The 20,255-nt window shown below is 35.3% G+C and overlaps 2 protein-coding genes across 2 annotated transcripts; one reads left to right on the forward strand and one right to left on the reverse strand.

The window, feature by feature from the left end:
- Positions 1-1,025: 1,025 nt before the first annotated feature.
- On the reverse strand, positions 1,026-19,872 carry LOC131780120 (thrombospondin-3). Its single transcript, XM_059096742.2, has 24 exons — positions 19,445-19,872; positions 19,120-19,224; positions 16,336-16,510; positions 15,889-16,160; positions 15,455-15,637; positions 15,014-15,199; positions 14,343-14,481; positions 13,054-13,748; positions 12,485-12,592; positions 12,137-12,211; positions 11,722-11,867; positions 10,785-10,907; positions 10,459-10,561; positions 10,124-10,309; positions 9,827-9,952; positions 9,449-9,573; positions 8,920-9,130; positions 7,552-7,752; positions 4,206-4,294; positions 4,003-4,082; positions 3,711-3,817; positions 3,141-3,260; positions 2,751-2,839; positions 1,026-2,450 (listed from the first exon to the last, which is right to left on the reverse strand). Exons 2-24 carry the CDS (start codon positions 19,213-19,215, stop codon positions 2,339-2,341), a joined length of 3,747 nt encoding a protein of 1,248 aa, XP_058952725.2. The 5' UTR covers positions 19,216-19,224; positions 19,445-19,872; the 3' UTR covers positions 1,026-2,338.
- LOC131780117 (uncharacterized) lies at positions 5,118-7,760 on the forward strand. The gene is made up of 4 exons (XM_059096740.2): positions 5,118-5,193; positions 5,814-6,007; positions 6,191-6,394; positions 6,758-7,760. The coding sequence occupies exons 2-4, from the start codon at positions 5,821-5,823 to the stop codon at positions 7,141-7,143; spliced, it is 777 nt and encodes a 258-aa protein (XP_058952723.1). The 5' UTR covers positions 5,118-5,193; positions 5,814-5,820; the 3' UTR covers positions 7,144-7,760.
- Positions 19,873-20,255: the final 383 nt, after the last annotated feature.

Raw genomic sequence — 20,255 nt, forward strand, 5'->3', positions numbered from 1 at the left:
GGGATTGGACGGAAACAGACCGCGATGTGCTCCATTTTGGGATGACTTCTTCGCCTGTGTAGTGAAGAATGGCCGTAATGAGCAGTGGGCACTCTGCAAAGAACAGAGGGAAGACTTTATGGAGTGTCTACATCACAAGAAACTGGTACGCTTTTCGTTCATCTTTTTGTTTCTTTGAGTGACTTTGAAAACGTTTAATGCAATGTAAGGGACGATAGTTATTTCCAAGCACCTATATTTCATATTTTGTGGTTCCCGGCCTTGGTCTCCTGCGATTATACCTCTAGCACAACCCAAGGTAGACAAGGTGTGGAAATTTATTGTGCAAATTGTTCATAGCTCGATAAAACTTAATTATTTCCTAGACTGTGTGATCAAGGTAGCCAACTCCCACCCCCCCGTACTAGATACCCATCACAATAGTGATATATACCCTAAGAGCAAATTTTTGAGAATCAAGTGCTGTCTCTATCGTATTCATTGTTAGTATTTGATGCTATTCCCCTAGTACCTATTTAATATATCAATCCATACTAACTCATATTTTTAGAGCAAGAAAAGTTTACAATGACTTCTCTTGTTTGTTGAATTACTGACTATTCAATGTCTGCCTCCCAAAAATTCTTGAAATACCTGCAAGAGTGGGAAAGGGGCCTTGTAAAATCCCTGAAATGTAAGTTGGTATGTTCCATTTGTTCTTCGTAGTACACAAGGGTTCAAAAGATCAAGAGGCAGAAAGAAAAGCTGATAAAAGCTGGAAAATGGCCACCTAAGGAGGAAAGTGCATAAAATTCTAGACTGAACATTTAGGAATTGTTTTGTACAGTGGACTATCAGCGAAGTATCAGCTAAACTTGACATTTGTCCTGAGAGATTTCTTTAAAAGATAAAAGCAGAAATTGAGCACTTATTTTGTAATCAAGGTGTTCAGGGTGAAAGATTGTTAATGTGAATGTGAATGTAAGGATAAGAAACTGACTCAGGTTGTTGAGATAAGAGGTAATGATATTATCATGCAACAAGTTTGAGAACCAGGCAGGTGTTTTGTGTATAGTAATAAAAACTATATTGTTTTCCACTGCCCTCTTTGTTTATTGGTTTGCTAGTTCCTTCACTGTACCTTCCCTTGAATGCAGTAGATTGATTCTATAATACTTTTAAGGCTGGTGCTACACAGGAGACCAACTTTAAAACATGGAAATGCAGAGAAGTATTTCTGTGTTTGTTTATTTCAATCTTTTGTACTAGTATCATGATATTTTGTGTGTATGGTATTGGTGCTTGTTGTGTGTATAGTCTACAGCACCAAAGCTGCTCTTCACTAAGGCCAATGCGTTTGAATGATATCCATTATGAATACAATACAAGTAGTTCAGACAAACTTTACTACAGCATGCAAGCAGGCTCTCATCTTTATAAGTGCTGCAGGACATGTCCCTCTGGCCTGCAGGAAGATTTGAGATGACTGGGGTAGACGCTTAGCACTAATTAGTGCTAGCCCCCTTACAGGCATCTCACTAGCTCATGAGGTGCAAAGTCTACTTATTTCCCACAGGCAAAGAAAATCCTATCCCTAGATGCTAATAATGAGCCAAAGTGCTCATAGGCTAGGCCAAGTTACAAATAGTGGCCCCTACTGTGGGCAGAGAATCCTATTAAGTCTACTTTATTTAATATTGTGTACTTGTGTCGTGACTTCTTTCACTAAGACTTGCTTCTTAAATGTATGTATCTATGTTGCATTATTTTTTTACAGAAGTGTTTACATTGAGTGAAACTTGGGGCTACTATGCAAATTATCTTGAATCATGGGATTTTTAATAATTTCAAGCTAGTTGAGTCCTGTTTAAGGTCCTTGTAAGTTATGGAATTGTCATATGTCAAAAATATCTTGTAGTGGGTGCATTTTTTAGAAGTCCTTATTAAATTCTAACATTGAAGAAACCAGTTTAGGGGTGATTCTAGCTTATATTAAGCAACTCTCAGGGTTCATACTGGTCCTTTAAAAACAGAAAAGTCCTAGAATTTTATTTTGACAATTTCCAGGACTGAAAGGTCCTGGAAAAAGAGTATAGGACAGTCCTAGAATCTTCTTAAAATGTTAATTCTAAAGTTTTAAGAATTACCGTCATAAGAACAAGGAGAATTGATTTTGAAATCTTGGGTATGAGGTGAAATTTGGAGCCATGGAAAAATCAATCTGAGTCATGGAAAATTCTTGAAAAGTCATTGCAATTTGTTTCTGAAAAAAAGGTACAATCCTGAACTCTAGTTCTGCCTTAGGTTCTTGTAACTTATGAAATTGTCCCATGTAAAACATGTCTCAGGGTGGCTGCATCTAGTTCTTGTTAAGCTCCAAAGATGAGGAAAGCCAGTTTGTTTCCTGAAGAATAACATGCCTCTTTGATGAAGAACTGTCTCTTAATAACTTCCCTTCCCCTTCGTTACACCTGGATGAAAGAGTAATATAGAGAAGTTTGTTAAAAAGATGAAACACAAAATCCAATCTTGAAAATATCTTATTAAATGTTTCTAAGAATGTTATGGAGCCCTAGCAAATAAAACAAACCAATAACAACATTTCATTTGGAGTTGGCCTAACAAAATTTAATTGTGTGAAATCTACTTCAGTGTTTTAATTGTGTAACTAAGAGAAGTTGAACTTAATCTATTAAAAAGCTAAGGTTTTCTACTATGATATTTAAATTGATTAAAAGTAATCTATCAAAATCAAAATATTTTCAACTGACTTGAAATATCTAACCAGTCCTTCTTCAGTGCCTCTCAAGTACTTGTCATAAATAGTTGATACATTGACAGCAGTGTTCCAAATCTGGACCTTCAAAATGAGAGAATTTGTGTATGTGAAAAAAGCAAATTTATATACTTTGCACTCGCTGCATTTCACCATGATGGATGACCCAAACCTATTTTGTGGAAATCTCAGTTTAGTTTTGGTCCCTAAGTTGCAATAAAAGTTAAATTTTGAAATGTTTGTCCAATAATTTGAAGGTCATAGGCAATTGGCCTTTAAGATAAAAAGAAGCAGTTTTTCCACTTTGCACAGCTTTCAACTGAGCCCTTCAGTTTGTTTGGGAACAGAGAGAGATGTTCTCAAAAAACTGTTGCCATTTTGCTACCTCATCCATCTGCCCTGTTGTATGATTGAGGCCATTCTGTCCCAAGAGGAGGTTTGTTGACACCAAAAGGGATGACACATTTCTTTCTTGTTGAGCCACTCTGCCATTCACATAAAGAGTCTGAAGAAAAAAATCAGAGTAAATCAGGACAATATTAAATTGTTGTAATGTTATATATCATGATATTTAATGTTGCAATACTGAACCTTCCATTCCAAGCACAGGGAAATACAATTCACAGTTTCCTGTTCATTCACAAACAGAAGTTTCCAAAAAATGATAATTCTTGGCTATTAACTGTTCTATTGTAATGTGTTCTCTTTGACTTAATTTTTTTGAAATTCAGTTTTTTTTTAATTCCAATTCCTCAAACAAAAGGCACCAACAGTTTTACTTGGCTTAGACTTGTAAGGCTTTTGTTTCTTAATTTTTGTTGGGTTGCTTTAATTTGATGCTTTAATAAGGATGGGTTATCTCTGACCACTTGGCAAACAATCAGTAACCAAAGAGGATAATTGCATGTATTGCTGCTTCATCACCAGACTGAAAAAAAAACAAAAAAACCCTCACCTGCTGTTTAGTTTGATTGTTGTACTGAAAAGCCACATGTGTCCAGGTGTTGTATGCAAAGGATATGTTACCCAGCATGCCAGTGTTGCCCACTGACAATTGTACTCCTATACAAGTAAGATATTTAAGTATTATGAGGTCAGATTGTAAATTGTAGGACAGTGGAACTTGCAACTAGCTGATTGTGGGAGGCCAACCATAATCCCAACCTCATCTTCACAAAATTAAAAAAAAAGGAAAAGAAAAAAATTTTCGCACACCAAGTACAGTAATAAGTTTTACATGCTCATACCTGACCTTCCCTTTCTTGAACCAAAGATGGGACTTGTATCTGAATTATTAATACAGGCCTTTGCAGAGCCACATTTGGCACTAAAACAAGAAAAAGAAAAGGGATGAATATAACAATTGTACATTAGTATTGCATTGAGAATCACAGGAGTGGAGTTAAATGACAATTCAATTAATTTTATAGTCCATGGATAATTGGGTTACCTAAACACAATATCATCTAAGGCAATATCACTCCTGTAAGATTTTCCTTTGGCTGCAGTAAATCGCACAGCCACAAGTCCTTCATAAGCCTGATTAAGACAAAAACACAGCATTAAGAGAAAAGTTCCAACAACAATAATAGGATGATTAGATTTTCACTTGGTCAGGGTTTTTTCATAACATAACTGTTAGGGAAAAAAGGAATTTGACAAAATTATATTTTTGCCCAACCCAATTCAAAACATAAAACTAAAACTTTTTCAAAAAAATTAGATATTAAATTGAAAAAAAAAATTTGTAATTTTCATATTAATGCCAAATATTTGTTTAAACAAGAAGAAAGTTCTAAAATGTCTGACTTAAGTCTTAAAGATTTTATGTATTCTTGTATTTAACATAATGACCATCCTGGGTGAACATAACCATCTGTAGTTAGGGATCTAATCTTAACTCTTCTCTAATTTCCCATGACTGTGGCAAGAATGAAAAAAAAAATGATATAAATTAATTAAACACAGAAAAATCATATCTGTGAAATATTGTGATAAAGGTAAAGATACATTTTAAAGTTGACCCAAGTTCTGGTTACATACTAGTTTACATAAAAATTCATTATTCAAACCCTGGGCACAGATGTAAAGCTTTAACATAATGAATATTTTATGACCAGAACATAAAACAATCTTGTCACCTGCTTTTCACTATGAATGCAAAACTACTATATTTTAAAATTCTCTCAACAGCAAAATTATCAGTAATCACAGAAAAGTTGTGAGAAAATATTTTCAGATCAAAACAACAAAGGGAAATAATTAAGAAGTCCAAAATATGTTCAACCAATAAGATAATATGGAATTGTTGGAATTGGAATTTTGAATAACTACAGTAACATATAACAGTAACATATAACTGTATATGCTAAAAATACAATGAATTTCCATGGAGATAAAATCTCACAACAGTTTATCAAGTTTCCCTGAAGTTCAAGGTAAGTAAAATAATTTACAAAATATTTTGAAGAAATATTTTTAATACCTATCTCAGACAAGTTTTAAGATATTTTTATGCATAAGCAGTAGATAACAAAGCTAAAGTGAAAATTTATCCATATAGTGAGTAAAAATGTGGGGAAATGTGTCGAAAGTTTCACAAATCTTCAAACAATTTTCAGATAATACTCTAAGATCTAGAAATAATAACTGAACATTTTTTCACTGTTAACTTGCATTGGGTAATAGAGGGCATATAATAAATTATGTTAAAATTTTATGTCAATATATTATACTGCCACAGGTTTTCTTCACAACCATAATTAAGCCTACATATCAGGAGAAACAAGCTTGTATTGTAAGATATCATTTGGAAGGTTGATTTATTCATTATTTCATGACAAGAAAAAACCAAACTTTCTTTTGGTACTATATAAAAAAATTCAACTGAAAGATTTTGAGCCAACCAAATAAAAGGAATACCCAACATGCATCATATCAGATTTAATTCTTTGAACTATCAGTATCAAAAAATGTGTGAATTAAGACAACAGTATTATTATTTACAAAAAAAAAGGGAATGAAAACATAATTAATTTAATCATTCTTTCTTTGCCAGCTTTATCATGTCCTCTGAAAGCCCACAAAAATACACGAGTAAGGATGTCTCAGCCAAAGAAAACTTAACCGAGCGCAGCAATACATGCACAAGTACATCAAACTATGACAGCCAGTACAGTGAGAAACGACGCAAGCAGAGAAAACTGGCCAATAGAAGCCCTGCCTCAAGAGGATATCCTAAAGAATGTGTAGGTAATGATATCAATTATGTGTTACACTGTAAAATGTTGATTATTAATCATATTAATTAATGACCTGTCAAACATTTTCTCTTTAAATTAGAAGTGATTCGTGTGCCCCAAAGTTTGTTTCATATCCCTAATCAGCACGACAAAAGGAACTATCATTTAAATTTGGAAATGCTTTTTCTTCCAGAATTTGATGAATTTTCAACTCAAGGAGATAATCAAGCTGTAAGGTATAGAACTGCACATCGGCAGTGGTTATTGGACAATGGTGTATTCTCACTGAATGGCATGAATGAGTGGCAGCCAGATTTGCGTCGTTGGACACCCAGCAGCAGTGCAAGATATCCACTGAGGATGAAGACATCTAAGCCACCCATTGATCCAGAAATATGTTAGTTCATTTTATGCTCCGTTCTATTTTGTCCAAGATTGTATTATGACACACAGCAAAAATCTTGTTGGCTGCATAATGTTTAATTTTAAACTAATGGCCTGTTGCAATACCAAACTTATGAAATGAAAATATTTTTTGAGTTTACACAATTCAAGAGATTTATGCAGAGAGTGACACCATGTATAACAATTTAGAGTTGTCAAAATCAAACACTGCTACACCATATCATGGCAACATAGCAAACCATAGACAACTACATGATTATTTAAAGTATGAAAAAAGATTGCAGAAAGCACACAAAGCAAGATATTAAATTGGCATGCCTTTAAATATAAATCAATTTTTTTTTTCATACTTTAGTACCAGAGGATTCTCAAGTTCACATATATCACAGTAAAAAGGACAGACTGTGGGTAAAAAGATGGATAATTGGAATGATGGAGGCAAACAGATATAACATCACTACAAACAGGCAGATGTCAAGAAAAACTTCTCGCATGATAGTTGTTTTCACACCAGAGCTTTTTCAAGAGCCGTTCTGTCAAGAAATCTTGGATGCTATTGAGGGAAAGATGGTGCTTGGTATTAAACTCAAAGACTGTGATATTCCAGAAGGGATTGCAAATGAATGCACAAGTTATATTGACCTGACAGCCACAGATCTTAGTGACCTGACTTTTCATATCTCATTTATGTTCAGGATAAAGAAAGCTCTCAAGTTACCTGTATCCATATGTTCAGCATAATTTTTTTTGTCAATCAAGACACTAAATTACTATTTACTTTTCAGGGTTTGTACACATATTTGTAAACAAACTAAAATTCAGCAAGATTTTGCACAGAAACTAAGCAATTGCTGCAGCTTGAAGAAAAACTTCAGACTTCTTCCCATTCTTTCAAAATTTAATGTTAAGTCTCCACACTTTTCCAGGTATAAGTTCCTAGGTAGCAGTTTTTTTTTTGCTAGAATTTTAGAACTTGTATGAGTCAAAAATAATTTCCAATTTTACAAATCAATGGGCATGGCTGTTTCCTTGTGGAGATATCACCCACTGAAGAACATCATTTCAAATTGGTATTGCTCAATATTTCTAGAAAATTTTGGCAAATTGTTAAAAAAATATATTATAATGATGGAGAGAGAGGTGCCTTACTGAAAGATCTATGGTTCCTTGATGCCAAATGTCACCTTGATCTCCTGCCTTCCTAAATACCATGAACCAAGTCTGATCTACTGTTTTAACCTCCACAGCTAGGCTCCCCATTTCCTTCTTGTTAGAACGATCATTCATATGATAGAAAAAAGTCATGTTACACCCCTCACCTGCAGCAAACCAAGGGGTTTCAAAAGAGGCCTAAAAAAAAACAAAATTTTCTTGTGATATTGCATTAATACAAGTACAACACACCCCCTTCCTACCCCATAGAGAGGGAACCCAGATAGGGTTGTTCATAAGTCATGCAGTGACAGAGGTATGGGTGCAATACAAGTGGCATTGGTCTGTGAGATAGGATACATAGTTGTGTAGTTACACAAAATACTACTTTTTAAATAAGTTTAAGGTTGGTCTTAACCCTTTAACTCTCAAGATCTCATTAGTAATTCTCCTTACTGTCTGCCATATAGTTCTTGTGACATTAGTATGGAGAATTTAACATTGGATCAACTAATAGTTCCTTAATTAATATTTTTCTTTATTCTTATCACTTTTCTACTTGATGTTGTATTGATATTGTAGGGAGAAATTCTGTCTTGGTCACTCATGGGAGTTATAGGGTTAACAGAACATTTCTTAAAATAACAGCTTAGATAAATTGCCATTTCATTGGAGTTGGGGATTGCTAACTCACAGTTAGTTAGCTTAATTAAGAGCAGTCTGGTTCAAGTCCACCCATTGGTGAGTCAACTAACTAAGCCTGTAATATACATGTATTCCTCATTTATTTTCAGTAACACTTTTATGTAGAGGGGTATGTGTGTTGTTGTTGTTGTTTTTTCTTTTTGTGAAAAATCCTTCTTACAAAAATTAACCCCTTGAATGATGGATTCTAGACATGGCACTACCTGGAAACAACTTGTCACTGAAGAGTAAATTTTTATTGGAAGTGACAGGGTCTAAAAAATGGAATGTGCCATTCACATGAACCCACATACAAAATAGGCAGAAAAATCAAAACAGGAGCTAGGTTCTGCAGTATTTCTTATATGTGCAGCAATTAATTCTAAAAAGTAATAAAAAGCTTTTAAAATGAGCTTTCGTTTTATTGAGGATGTGGTTAAAAATAAAGATTAGACAAATGTTTTCTGTCAAGGAGGGACAAATACATTAATTGTATCCAAGAGTAAGAGAAGTACCCTGAAAATGCTGCAAGTTACAGAAGGCTGCTAGATATCTTTCAGTGGCCATAACTTTTCCTTCATTCTTATCATCTCACTGTTTGACAACATTATTAGTAAATTACTATAATTGTAAGGGAAAATTAATTGGAGAGTTTGACTCTGTCCTTTCAATTTTACTAACCCTACTGCCAATTTTTATCACTGTTGTCTCCAAAAAAGCGTAATACCCTGAGCCTGTGGTGTGGTCAGCAGATGGACCAGTGTTTGAAGTTGGAGTTTTCCCTTTTTTTAGTGTCCAATCCCTCTCATCATCTGATGACTGTGTGAAAAACCCCAAATCAGAGTGCATGGAACCAAAGTTGATTGGAGGCAGATCACAAATCACCTTTCCACTGAAAGAGATGAAAGACTCTAATAGTTTAATGCTCAACTTTTGACCAGAGTCAAATAAAAATAATAATGCAAACTGAAAAAAATCTTTCCAGGTATTTATGCCACCAGCAATTCACCAGAAGATAACTTATTCAAAGTTTTCTTTTGAAAATGACCTTGAGCTCCAAGTTCAATTTAACAAACCACATTGTGATACCAGAGGATTCTCAAGTTCCTATATATTAACAAGTTTAAAAATAGTCTCAACACAAAATATCTTTCTCAAGGAAATCACTTTTTACAAGGTATTGTTAAAAGAAATCTTTTGGGGTACTCACTTTGGACCCAGTATCCATATCCAAGCAGCCACAGTGATGCTTCCAGAGCCTCCTAGTAGATCACTGATCCCTCCTAAGTCTACATTACCACCACTGCCATTGAAGCTTATGGAAAAGTCACTAATCTGTTGACAAAAGAGAGGTCATAGTTCTTTGTCAGAGAGACTAGCACCACCCTTCCAAGCAATCAGCTGCAAAACTAAACCCTGCTGCATCTTGGCCACTTTCATTTTCTCGTGTTTGACTCAGTTCCCTAGTTTTTTCATTGGCTCTCATTCATATTTTCTTTTTATCTGAGTCTCCTTTATGACTGCTTTGGTTTGGTTTAACATTGCTCAAACAAAATGACATCAATGTGATCAATAAAATGAATCTCACTTTAGGTGATCCTGCATATAACTTTGAATAGTGTACTCCTTCCTGTGAAAAGACGTACATTCCCAGGCGGCCACCATTATAACGTTTGTTTATTATGTTCCCTGAGTCTGCTAACAGCTTTCCTCCCTACCACAGCAAAACAGAAATGAAAAGCATGTTGGTTATGGGTGATGACAGTTCTGTATCTGATGGTAAGAATGGGTACTGTCCAGCTGTCAGACAACTTCAGACTGATACATTAAGAACTGACAATCAGTGTAGAATGTACAATTCATTGCAAAATTTTTCAAAACTTACCCTGTACCAACGCACACGGATCCTTCCAGAGTCTGGGTCATGCAGTATTCTCCAACGATATGCCACTCCTGCAGCCCACTTGGGGCCATTGTCATACCACAGAAGATGAGTTTGATTCATGGTGTTCCCAGTCTCCCACAAAGCATCACGAAGATTCTCACCAGGTCCTGTACTTGAGTCAACCACCTGTAGACAAACAAAATTATCTCACATAAATGGTTGAAAAAAAAAAATGCCAAGTGCCTCAAGATTATTGCAACCTGTAAGGACTAAAACAATGTTTATGAAAATTGGTTTTACTGCACATGCATCTGATAGTATCTCAGACCATATACCATAAGATTTATGCCTTGTCTTGCAACAGATCTTGGATAAGTCAAATTTTCTTTAAAATTGTAGGACTGGGTCATTTTCTTCCAAGAACATACATAAAAATGCCTAAGAGAGAAAGAAAAATTGTAGGTCAATTTTATTGTATAAAATCAACTGAATGTCAAATATTGGGGCACTTCAAATGTTATCAAAAAGGCAATGAAGAGACTACTTATAAATTATCCCACAACAGCAGTCCTTGAACTAATATTTAACTGGTAATATTTAAAATAGGTAATAAAGGACAACTTTGGAAGAGTCAAAGTTTGCCCTTGTCAATGTGCCTCACCTATTACTCTGATAGCCAAACACTACACCAGCAATGTCATCATCCTTTGTGTCAGATATAAAAAAAGTTCCACGGTAATCTACATGTCCAAATTTTGTGAAACTTATTAAAAGACCAGGATTCCTAAAAAAACACACATGACACAGAAACATTAGGTTCATTTTATTACAGTCATTGCACCCTACCATGAAATATAAAATTCTTTGGGAGTTTCATGCTCTAGATTGACAATTTTTTGCATTAAACAAAATAAAAGATCTACTGCTTGATTCTGCAGGGGACAAAACCTTGCAACTCTCTGCTCAAGAACACAAAATCAGTAAGCAAAGATATTAGGAAAGAAAGCTAGGTTAACCCTTTAAATTCCATGAGTGACCAAGACAGAATTTCTCCATATATTATCAATACAATATCAAGCAGACAAGTGATGAGAATAAAAAAAAATATCAGTTAGGAGATTAAATTGATCCAATACCAAATTCTCTAAACTATCATCACAAGAACTGTATGGGAGACAGTAAGGAGAATTACCAATGAGATCTTGGGAGTTAAAGGGTTATACTCCCACATTTTCTAACTTTCCAAGTTGTTCACAAAGAAGCAAAAAAGCAGATGATTTTATAGATTCATAATTCAAACTTTCAGGCTATTTTGCGTAAACCCTGGTATCAAGTATGCCCTTTATCTATTTTCAAAAACATTCTCATACAGGCTCTACACCCCCCTTGCCTGATCCCCCCTAGCAAAGTTTAAAAAAAACTGTTATCAACATTTTAAATGGGGAACAGGGTACTCTAGGCTTCATGGTTTTAAAATGTTTTCATTTTCAACCACTGCTCCAAAACTGTTTCTGAAGATTGTAGGCTAAATGTTTGACTTATATATAATTATCACCTTTAATTTTGAGTAATAGGCAGGGAAAAAATATATTATTTACCCATTAACAGTTTGGACAATTTCTCTTCCATTGTCATAAACCATCCACTTAGGAGGCTTCTGAACATTTCCCACACCATCTAAAATCACTTCCTGATACACACTGAAGTCTGTTTTGTTTAAAAACTTGTTGACTGGATAATCATCCTGTAAAATAGCCGAAAAAATAAAAAAAAACAAAATAAAACCAATAATGATAAAATAACCATAATTCGATAAATTTAAGTATCTTACAGTATAATTGTGTGGTTTTGGAGAGTTTTCCATGGAAATGATATACTGTTCCTGGGTTAAATGTAAATGTTACGGTAACCATAAATAAAGTGACAAGCTGATCCCTCTTACAATATTAGGGATAATGACCACCCATGAAACTTTTGCTTTACAAAATGAAGAATGTACTTAATTGGACATACCTGACTATCAGGAATAGAGTCACCATCTGTATCAACTACACATGCATCACCAATATTGTCACCATCACTGTCAGCCTGTAAGATAATTACACCACTTTCCAATGATTTCTTCCAGATTTGACAGAGATTTCACTCTTGAGATCTTTACAATAATTCTCTAGGCAGTCTTCAATCCATTGATTGTAACATCAGTAATGAGATTTGGTGCTAACTCAAGTGGTGTTCCTCAGTGAGTTTCCTTCATACTCATCACCTGTTTGGCTGTAGTGTATTGAGGTCACTTCTAAGTAACTCCTTAGAGTAAAATAACTGCAGATTTTAGGGCAGAAAAGTCATGGACAGGCATACCTGATTCTCATTAGGCATAATAGGGCAGTTGTCATCAATATTCAAAACACCATCTCCATCTTTATCCTTATCACAGTCATCTCCAAGTTCATCATTGTCACTATCAAGCTACAGATATAACAGAAGATTAGTCTACCAATGTAACTAAAGAAGAGTGGGTAACTGACTTCCTTAACTAACTGACTGAATGAATAAATGAGAGACTGATCCACAACCAACCTGACTGACTGACTTAAACTGACTGACCAACTTTCTGGCTGGGCAATTGGCCAAAATCATAGACTTTGCCAGGCTTCTGTAGTTAGAGGAGACAAACAAATGTGTGAGTGAAAAAAAAGTCAGCAGGATTTTCAGGAGAAGTCTCACCCATTTTCTCTCACTTTGCTTATTCCTGGAAAAGGCTACTGAAATGACAACTCAGTTATCTCTCTAACCTACTAAGCTCAGCCATCTAACAATAATCTTGCTTTGAGACTTAAGTGACTGAAAGTTAAACTACTAGACAGTTAGATTTCCCAGAGATGACAATTTAACCAAATGAAAAATGAACCAGGAGTTTCATATCTGACCTGATCCCCATTGGGAACATCTTTACAGTTGTCAATACCATCACTTATGCCATCTTGATCTACATCTGACATGTCCTCACATGCATCCCCAATAAGATCCTGGTCAGTGTCATTCTGATCAATATTATACACATTGATGCAGTTATCGCATGTGTCCCCCACAGTATCACCATCAGTGTCTTCCTGCTTTGGGTTTGGCACAAGAGGGCAGTTGTCCCCATTTTTTATGCCATCGTTGTCCAAATCAAGGTTCTCACAAGCATCACCTGTTCCATCGCCATCACTGTCTTTCTGGTCTAGATTGGGAACATCAATACAATTGTCACATATATCCCCCAAGCCATCGCCATCTTTGTCTTCTTGATTTGAATTGGCCTTAAACTGACAGTTATCCATGGTATCTGTGATGTTGTCATTGTCATCATCAATGTCACAAACATCACCAAGATCATCCGCATCATTGTTCTCTTGTCCACTGTTGGTAATGAATGGACAATTGTCGATCTTGCAATCCAGTGATTGGCAAGGTAACTGGACATCAGGAAAACCATCCAAGTCAGAATCTTGCTCACAATATTTACCGTTACCAGCAAAACCCAGGTTACAAAGACATTGGGACTGCAGGTTGTTTGGTTGTTGGACACAGGAGCCATTTACTTTGTTGCATATGGTACAAATATCACTGATGATACAAGCTGAAGACATTGATAAAAAAATAAGTGTGGTTGTGATCTCCAAGAAAAAATCCAGGTTTATGCCCTTGCCTGCACCACATGGCGACTGCACCCAATGAAATAATGACTGTTCTCTCAAATATTCACGAAAACATCAATTGTTAGTGCCTCTCTTTTACATAGGAGGAAGGAATTAGCTCATTGATGTCTAAATTTTTTTTTTTGTGTATAAAATAGCTTCTCTATTGTGGCTTTAGAGAGGAGAGAGACCTCTTGTATTCTACAGATTTGATTTCTGCAATTATAATGACTGAAAACAGATCTAATTTTCAAAGAATCTGTGAACATTAATCATCTGTTTGACTCTAATTGAGATGTGCCTTGCTTGTTTCAGTTATAACAGAAAGTAAGCACAAGACCTTTTTACCATAAAATACCAACAATCATTGGGCTAATTAACAGACATATTATTTCACTTTACTTTATGGTAATTTCATAAAGATGATTTGGTTTTATTTTGATTTCAAATTCAAAATTCTCAAGTACTAACTAAACACATTAGGAAAATATTTCCCGGCAAGTTTTTCTTCCAGATTGAAACAGTGACTACCTTACCTCCAATAAGACTTGTCCAAAAGCCATCTGAGCCACACTGCACATAAGAAATAGTTTGGTTGAATTCCTTATCACAGCTCACATCACAAGTATCCTTGTATTTTGTGCCAGTGCAATTTAGTAGCTCCACAAAAGGTTCCTCATTATAAGGACAAAGGAAGAGTTCAGTTCACAAGATCATCCTTAACTACACTGGTTTAACAGGAGCCCTGTGAAGTTGTAAGGTCATTTATTTTACAGAAACTCTGTCTTCTGTAACATACAGCAACTCAGACTTTGAATTTCAGATTCCATTACAAGAGAGTGGATTACTAAAATTTATGATGAAGTTATCACCGCAGTTTTACAATTTAATCAACCACGGAAAGCATCACTGGATAATCAAGTGAACATTGATAACAAGATTACAATTATTGGTCTCAAATTCTATTCCTTTTAACTCTTTATCCCTTAGAGTTTCTGACATCTAACATTTCCTTACAAGATCACCCCTGAATAAAACATTTAGGTCATGGAAATAGGGGGAAATGATCAACACCTCAAGAAGCTCTTGATTGTTAAACAAATTCTCCTTTTCAGAACCTTGAGAAATGTATAGAGAAAGTATGGAGAATATGCATATTGATGTTAGGGTGTAAAGGGTTAAACTGTAAATATTTTAGCTCATATACCTGATGGAGAGGTACACCACAATCTTCGGGAAGACAATTAGTATCTTCTCCACTCCATTCTCCATTTCCTTCGCAAGAGTAAATTCCCCTTGATAAGTTTTCCTTTTTATATCCTTCAAGGCAATGAACTGTACAAATATCCCTGTATTTTGTACCAGTACAATTCTGTGATGCATAATATGGCACCTACCAAAAACGAATGATGAATCAAAACAAAAATTCATAAGTTCGACTTGACTGCTTCCTTGCACACAACATATAAAGAAGTAATTTAACATTGCTTAGAAAGTTAGTGGTTTAGGGAAAATTGGATTCAGATGCTCAGTCGTTATGCAGTCAGAATGTTTTGCTCTTGTATGCCCAAACAGTAGAAGGTTATGGTAAGAACCTAACAGACCCTAAAGGTACCTCACAGAGGGCACAATATATTAACTCATATACCTGGTGGAGAGGTTCACCACAATCTTTGGGAAGACAATTAGTATCTTCTCCACTCCATTCTCCATTTCCCTCGCAAGAGTAAATTCCCCTTGATAAGTTTTCCTTTTCATATCCTTCAAGGCAATGAACTTTACAAATATCCCTGTATTTTGTACCAGTACAATTCTGTGATGCATATGGCACCTAAAAAAATGAATGATAAATCTCAGTCAACAAACATTCACAAGTTCGACTTGACTGAAAGTTAGTGGTTTTGGAAAATTGGATTCAGATGCTCAGACATTATGTAGTCAGAATATTTTGTTCTTGTAAACCCAAACAGTAGAAGGTTATGGCAAGAAATAGACCTTATGCCTCACAGAGGGCACAGAAAATTAAATCACCTAGAAAAATGTTTCACCACTAGTTAAACATTTGAAAATTTAATCAACAACCTGATTACGAGATCCACAGTCTTTTTGAACACATCTTGTTCTCTCACCACTCCATTCTGCACTTTCCTGGCATTCAAATCTGCCAATCGACTCATTTTCCTTTTCAAATCCCTCAATACAGACAGTCCAGCATTTTGAGCCAATTGTTTCTCCATTACAAACCACGTGACCATCTTCCAAAGTGTGTGAAAATGGTTCACACTTCAATTCATTTTCAGTGGCTTTGCCTGTACTACTATCACCTGATTGCTCACTGTCTGAACTCTTAGATGCTGGAATCATAACAAAAAAGGGAAAGGTAAGAAAAAAAAATTCACAGTTTTCTAATTCTGATAGTTATCCAGGGTCTCCAATATGTTTTTGGGATTGGAGATTCTGCCTTGCAACTCGCGAGAAGTCAAGTCACCAGGGAAAATGAAAAATAAATCAATGTTAGAGATGACTCACCAAGTAAGAAAGGAATAGTTGCAGCCAGCACTAGAAGGACTGTAGTTATGGCAGCTATAAGAAGGATAAAAATGAGCCTTCGCCTTCTTTTCATGTCAACCACTTTGTCACAGGCAGAATCCTCTTCATCCACAGGCAGCAGATTTTGCTGTGAGGCACTTTTGGTGAATGCTTCCTAGAAAAAGCAAAAAAACTGAACAATACTACTACACACTCAGAAGTGAAGTAATTACTAAAAGAATATACTCTTGATTACAAAAAATTTTGACACTTTACCCTTTTACTCTCATGAGTGACTGAGACAGAATTTCTCCTTACCATATCTATACAATATCATGCAGACAAGTGATAAAAATAGAGAAAAATATCAATTATGGGATTACTAATTGATCCGATAACCAAATTCTTGAAACTAACATAGTGAGAATCATTTAGGAGACAGAAAGGAGAATTACTAAAGAGATTTTTGGAGTTAAAGGGTTAAATGAAACCCAAATGCTCTCTGGGTACTCATTTACATGTATCACACCATTAGCAGGTGGTGACTGATAAAAGTTATCGATGCTTTCCTGAGAGAAAAGGATTACCATAAAAAAGGTTTTTCATGATTAGTGAGAAAAGTGAATCACTGATTATATATCTGCATGAACATTTTCCATAAATCCATTGGATCTCATCATTCCTGGATCATGCTTTTTAGGTGTCAACAGTTTTGCAATTGAGTGTATACTTCCAAACTTATTCCAGTCATTACTTGACTAGGAGATATAAATTTCTATTGAATCTAGGGGAAGCCACAACCCAAGGCTAAATCTCTAACCATGACTATTTCAATGCCCTAGTGAGCTGTTCCACACAAGGATCATGGGCACCCCTAAACAATGGCATGAATGGAATTGCTGACAATGCAAAACATGCTCTGCCAGAGACCAATCCTGTTGTCATGCCCATATTGGTATAACATCTTACAATTACCACTGCAATTCAGTATGGATTAAGGCAATCTAGTAAATTAGATTTAGAGGATAAAAAAACAGCTTTATAGAATTATCATCTTTCTACAAAAATTAACTTGTACACTACATAAGGATTAATGCTTTTCAATCTCACTTAGAAGTGGGTGACTGTTATTGAAACTTTGCCATGATTGATAATACCCATGGCTGAGCTCTGATATAGTTCTCCCAATTAATAAATACTCTACTTATTAAAGGTGTGATTATTGAAGGACAAGTTACTGAGGTGGAAAGCTGTGTAAATTCTGATGATATATTGAAGCATTGTCAGTACACAACCAGCTTCATGTCAATCTCATTTCAACTATTCCAATAATATACAAATGATTAACAAAGGAATTTTACTTTAAAAATCAGTTTTAGCAACCACTTCTTTGTATCTACCCCATGATGGACTCACAAGGTAAAATTAAATTTATTCAAAGAGAAAACACTTCTATGAACATCTTGTGCTGAAATTAATTTTATATTAACCTTTAACTCCACCATAGTTCTTATTATGTAAACAGGCTATCAAATCTGACACTTAATTAAAAGCAAATGTGCTCTCCCTTTTCAAGTTCTTTTGTTTTACATACAAGGTCATAGTTTGAACAACTCTGATGCACATTCTGGCTCAGGCATTTAAGACCCCTTTTTTTTTTGCCTTGAGGAAACAATTCTTGTTACCCTATAAGGCATGAGTTTGTTGCGAAGATGAACAAAGGCAAAATTCCAGAAAGCTACTGATCAAAATATTCCACTCTTTCACAGGTTTTTGGAATGGAATGTTTAATGTACCAGAACAAAATTTTCTGTTTTCTTTCTCACTTTCAGCTTTATGAAGTTGTAACACACATGAAAGCAAAACAATAAAATTAGCTGTCTTGAGTACTATACTCTATCATGCTCAGAGCACTGCAAAACTGATAAGATTTAGTTCTTGTGACTACAAGTGTCATACTTAGTTTGGAAAAAAATTTTTCAAAGGCTTCATTAACATGTGAATAAGGATGATCAACATTACACATGAGTGTAGGAGATTGAAAAAAATCTCAGTCCTTCATAATAATTCAACTCAAAGATCTTCTGATTCTGTACTTGGATGCTCTACCATTGAGCTTGAAGGATGGTGTGTATGACCACTACTAGATTCACATGTGACAAGCATCCAGCATACTGCTAAGTTGGCAGCAATGTAAAAAGAGTTGCACATGAAAAGAAATAACTACTCCAACAAAACTGACAGTCTTTTACAGACACTTTCAGACCTATTCAAAGACTACATCAACCATTATCTTCACTCTCAATGTGAATACGTATATCATGTTCAGGAAGAGAAGAATAAGTGCGGTTAAGTTATTGATTTATATTACCTCCACACATGTGATAACAATTAGCAAACTGATACACCTGATTAAACCTACAAGGGATATAAATATTTTAAACTATAATATTGTGTCAAATTTTATCAGATATGGCGACATTTCTCAAGGAAAAGTTGCAGATATTATCGTCTATTCTCAATAAAGAGGTGGATAATAATTTAGCAGAGATGGACAAATCAGTAGAACTTTAAGTCTAGGAATGGGACTGATGTAATTTTTCACTGGGGAAGACAAAATTTTTCGGCTACAAATGCTCTCTCTCGTTCTCTGAGCAGCTAACTCCGCTGCAAATTAGATGCAAAGCCGCTTTACCACTGTGTCAATTAGATTAACACTTTTTCGTTGTCTACTATTCAGCTTCTCAATTATTAGCTAATATGCTTCATAACTTTAATTTTCACCTTTTGTGTTGAGTCTGCTTCAGCCATTGCCAATTGTACACCTCCTTGACTATCAGCAGAAACGACACCAACTTTGTTTCTCCTGTGTTTTTCCATTGAGCTGCTCTGTGGTTTAGTCGCCACGGATTAACAAACATGTAAAGAAAGATTAATTAGACATAAACTTCCTTCTGTCTTCTGGAGTAAACCAGTGATATCGCGTATACGACCACAATGAGTATTCGATTGTTCACCTCTCCACTTCAATTTAAACGTAACCCTAACGCGATCCTTGATAATTAAAGTCAACGCGAACAGACTTGCACTAAAATGTAGTTCATATGACCTTTTAAGCCCGCTATTGACTTTCTGTCATAAGAGCTGCCATGCTCCTTCAATTCATTCACCAGATGACAAAACATTCTCTATCTCCTCATTATATTAAAATTAAATGAATTCCTCCACCACTAAAAGGTTTCACAGATGCATTTTCCATCACAGAAGAAGATTGATCTTCCCTTCCAAGTCTTCTTTCATTAAGAAATCATACGCTGGACCATATTCAATAGCAAGTGTTAAAACAATTTCGTTCTCCTTTCGCTTGCAGTGGCAGTAAATGAAAAGTAATTTACTTTCATTGGTTAAAAATTAATGTGTCTGAACTCTCCTGATCAGTTTACATGCCGTCAGTACACAAACAACCCTGAAGAGTCTAATATGAAATAAAAACAAAGTACAAAAGCCCAACTTTCTAGATGTGTCATCGACGCTGACTTTTACACTTCCCGGGATTTCAGGGTCACTGGGAGATTGTCTCTTAGGGTCCTCCCGGACCAGAAAGGCCTCAGAGAGGAAGGGGAATTAGCCCATCCGATTTTAGAGCCTTTATGTTCCCTAAGAGTTATTGTATTTAGCGGAGAACGTGCAATTCAGGATTGATAACACGCGTATTTTCAAAGTTTTGACTATTTTCAAGAGATCATACACTCTTGCTATTTGAATTTTTGTGAACTACGAAGGCGCATAATTACGTTAATTTACTTGTTTGTTATGTGCCGGGTAGGAGACTTAACGTAAGTTTTCTTTTGCATCTTCCCTTTGCATGAACCATTTCCAAGCTTCTAAGCCATAAGAATCAAAGTTTCATGCTGAAAAAT

The sequence above is a fragment of the Pocillopora verrucosa genome, chromosome 2 (genome assembly GCF_036669915.1).
Source record: "Pocillopora verrucosa isolate sample1 chromosome 2, ASM3666991v2, whole genome shotgun sequence".
Taxonomy (NCBI): Eukaryota; Metazoa; Cnidaria; class Anthozoa; order Scleractinia; family Pocilloporidae; genus Pocillopora; species Pocillopora verrucosa.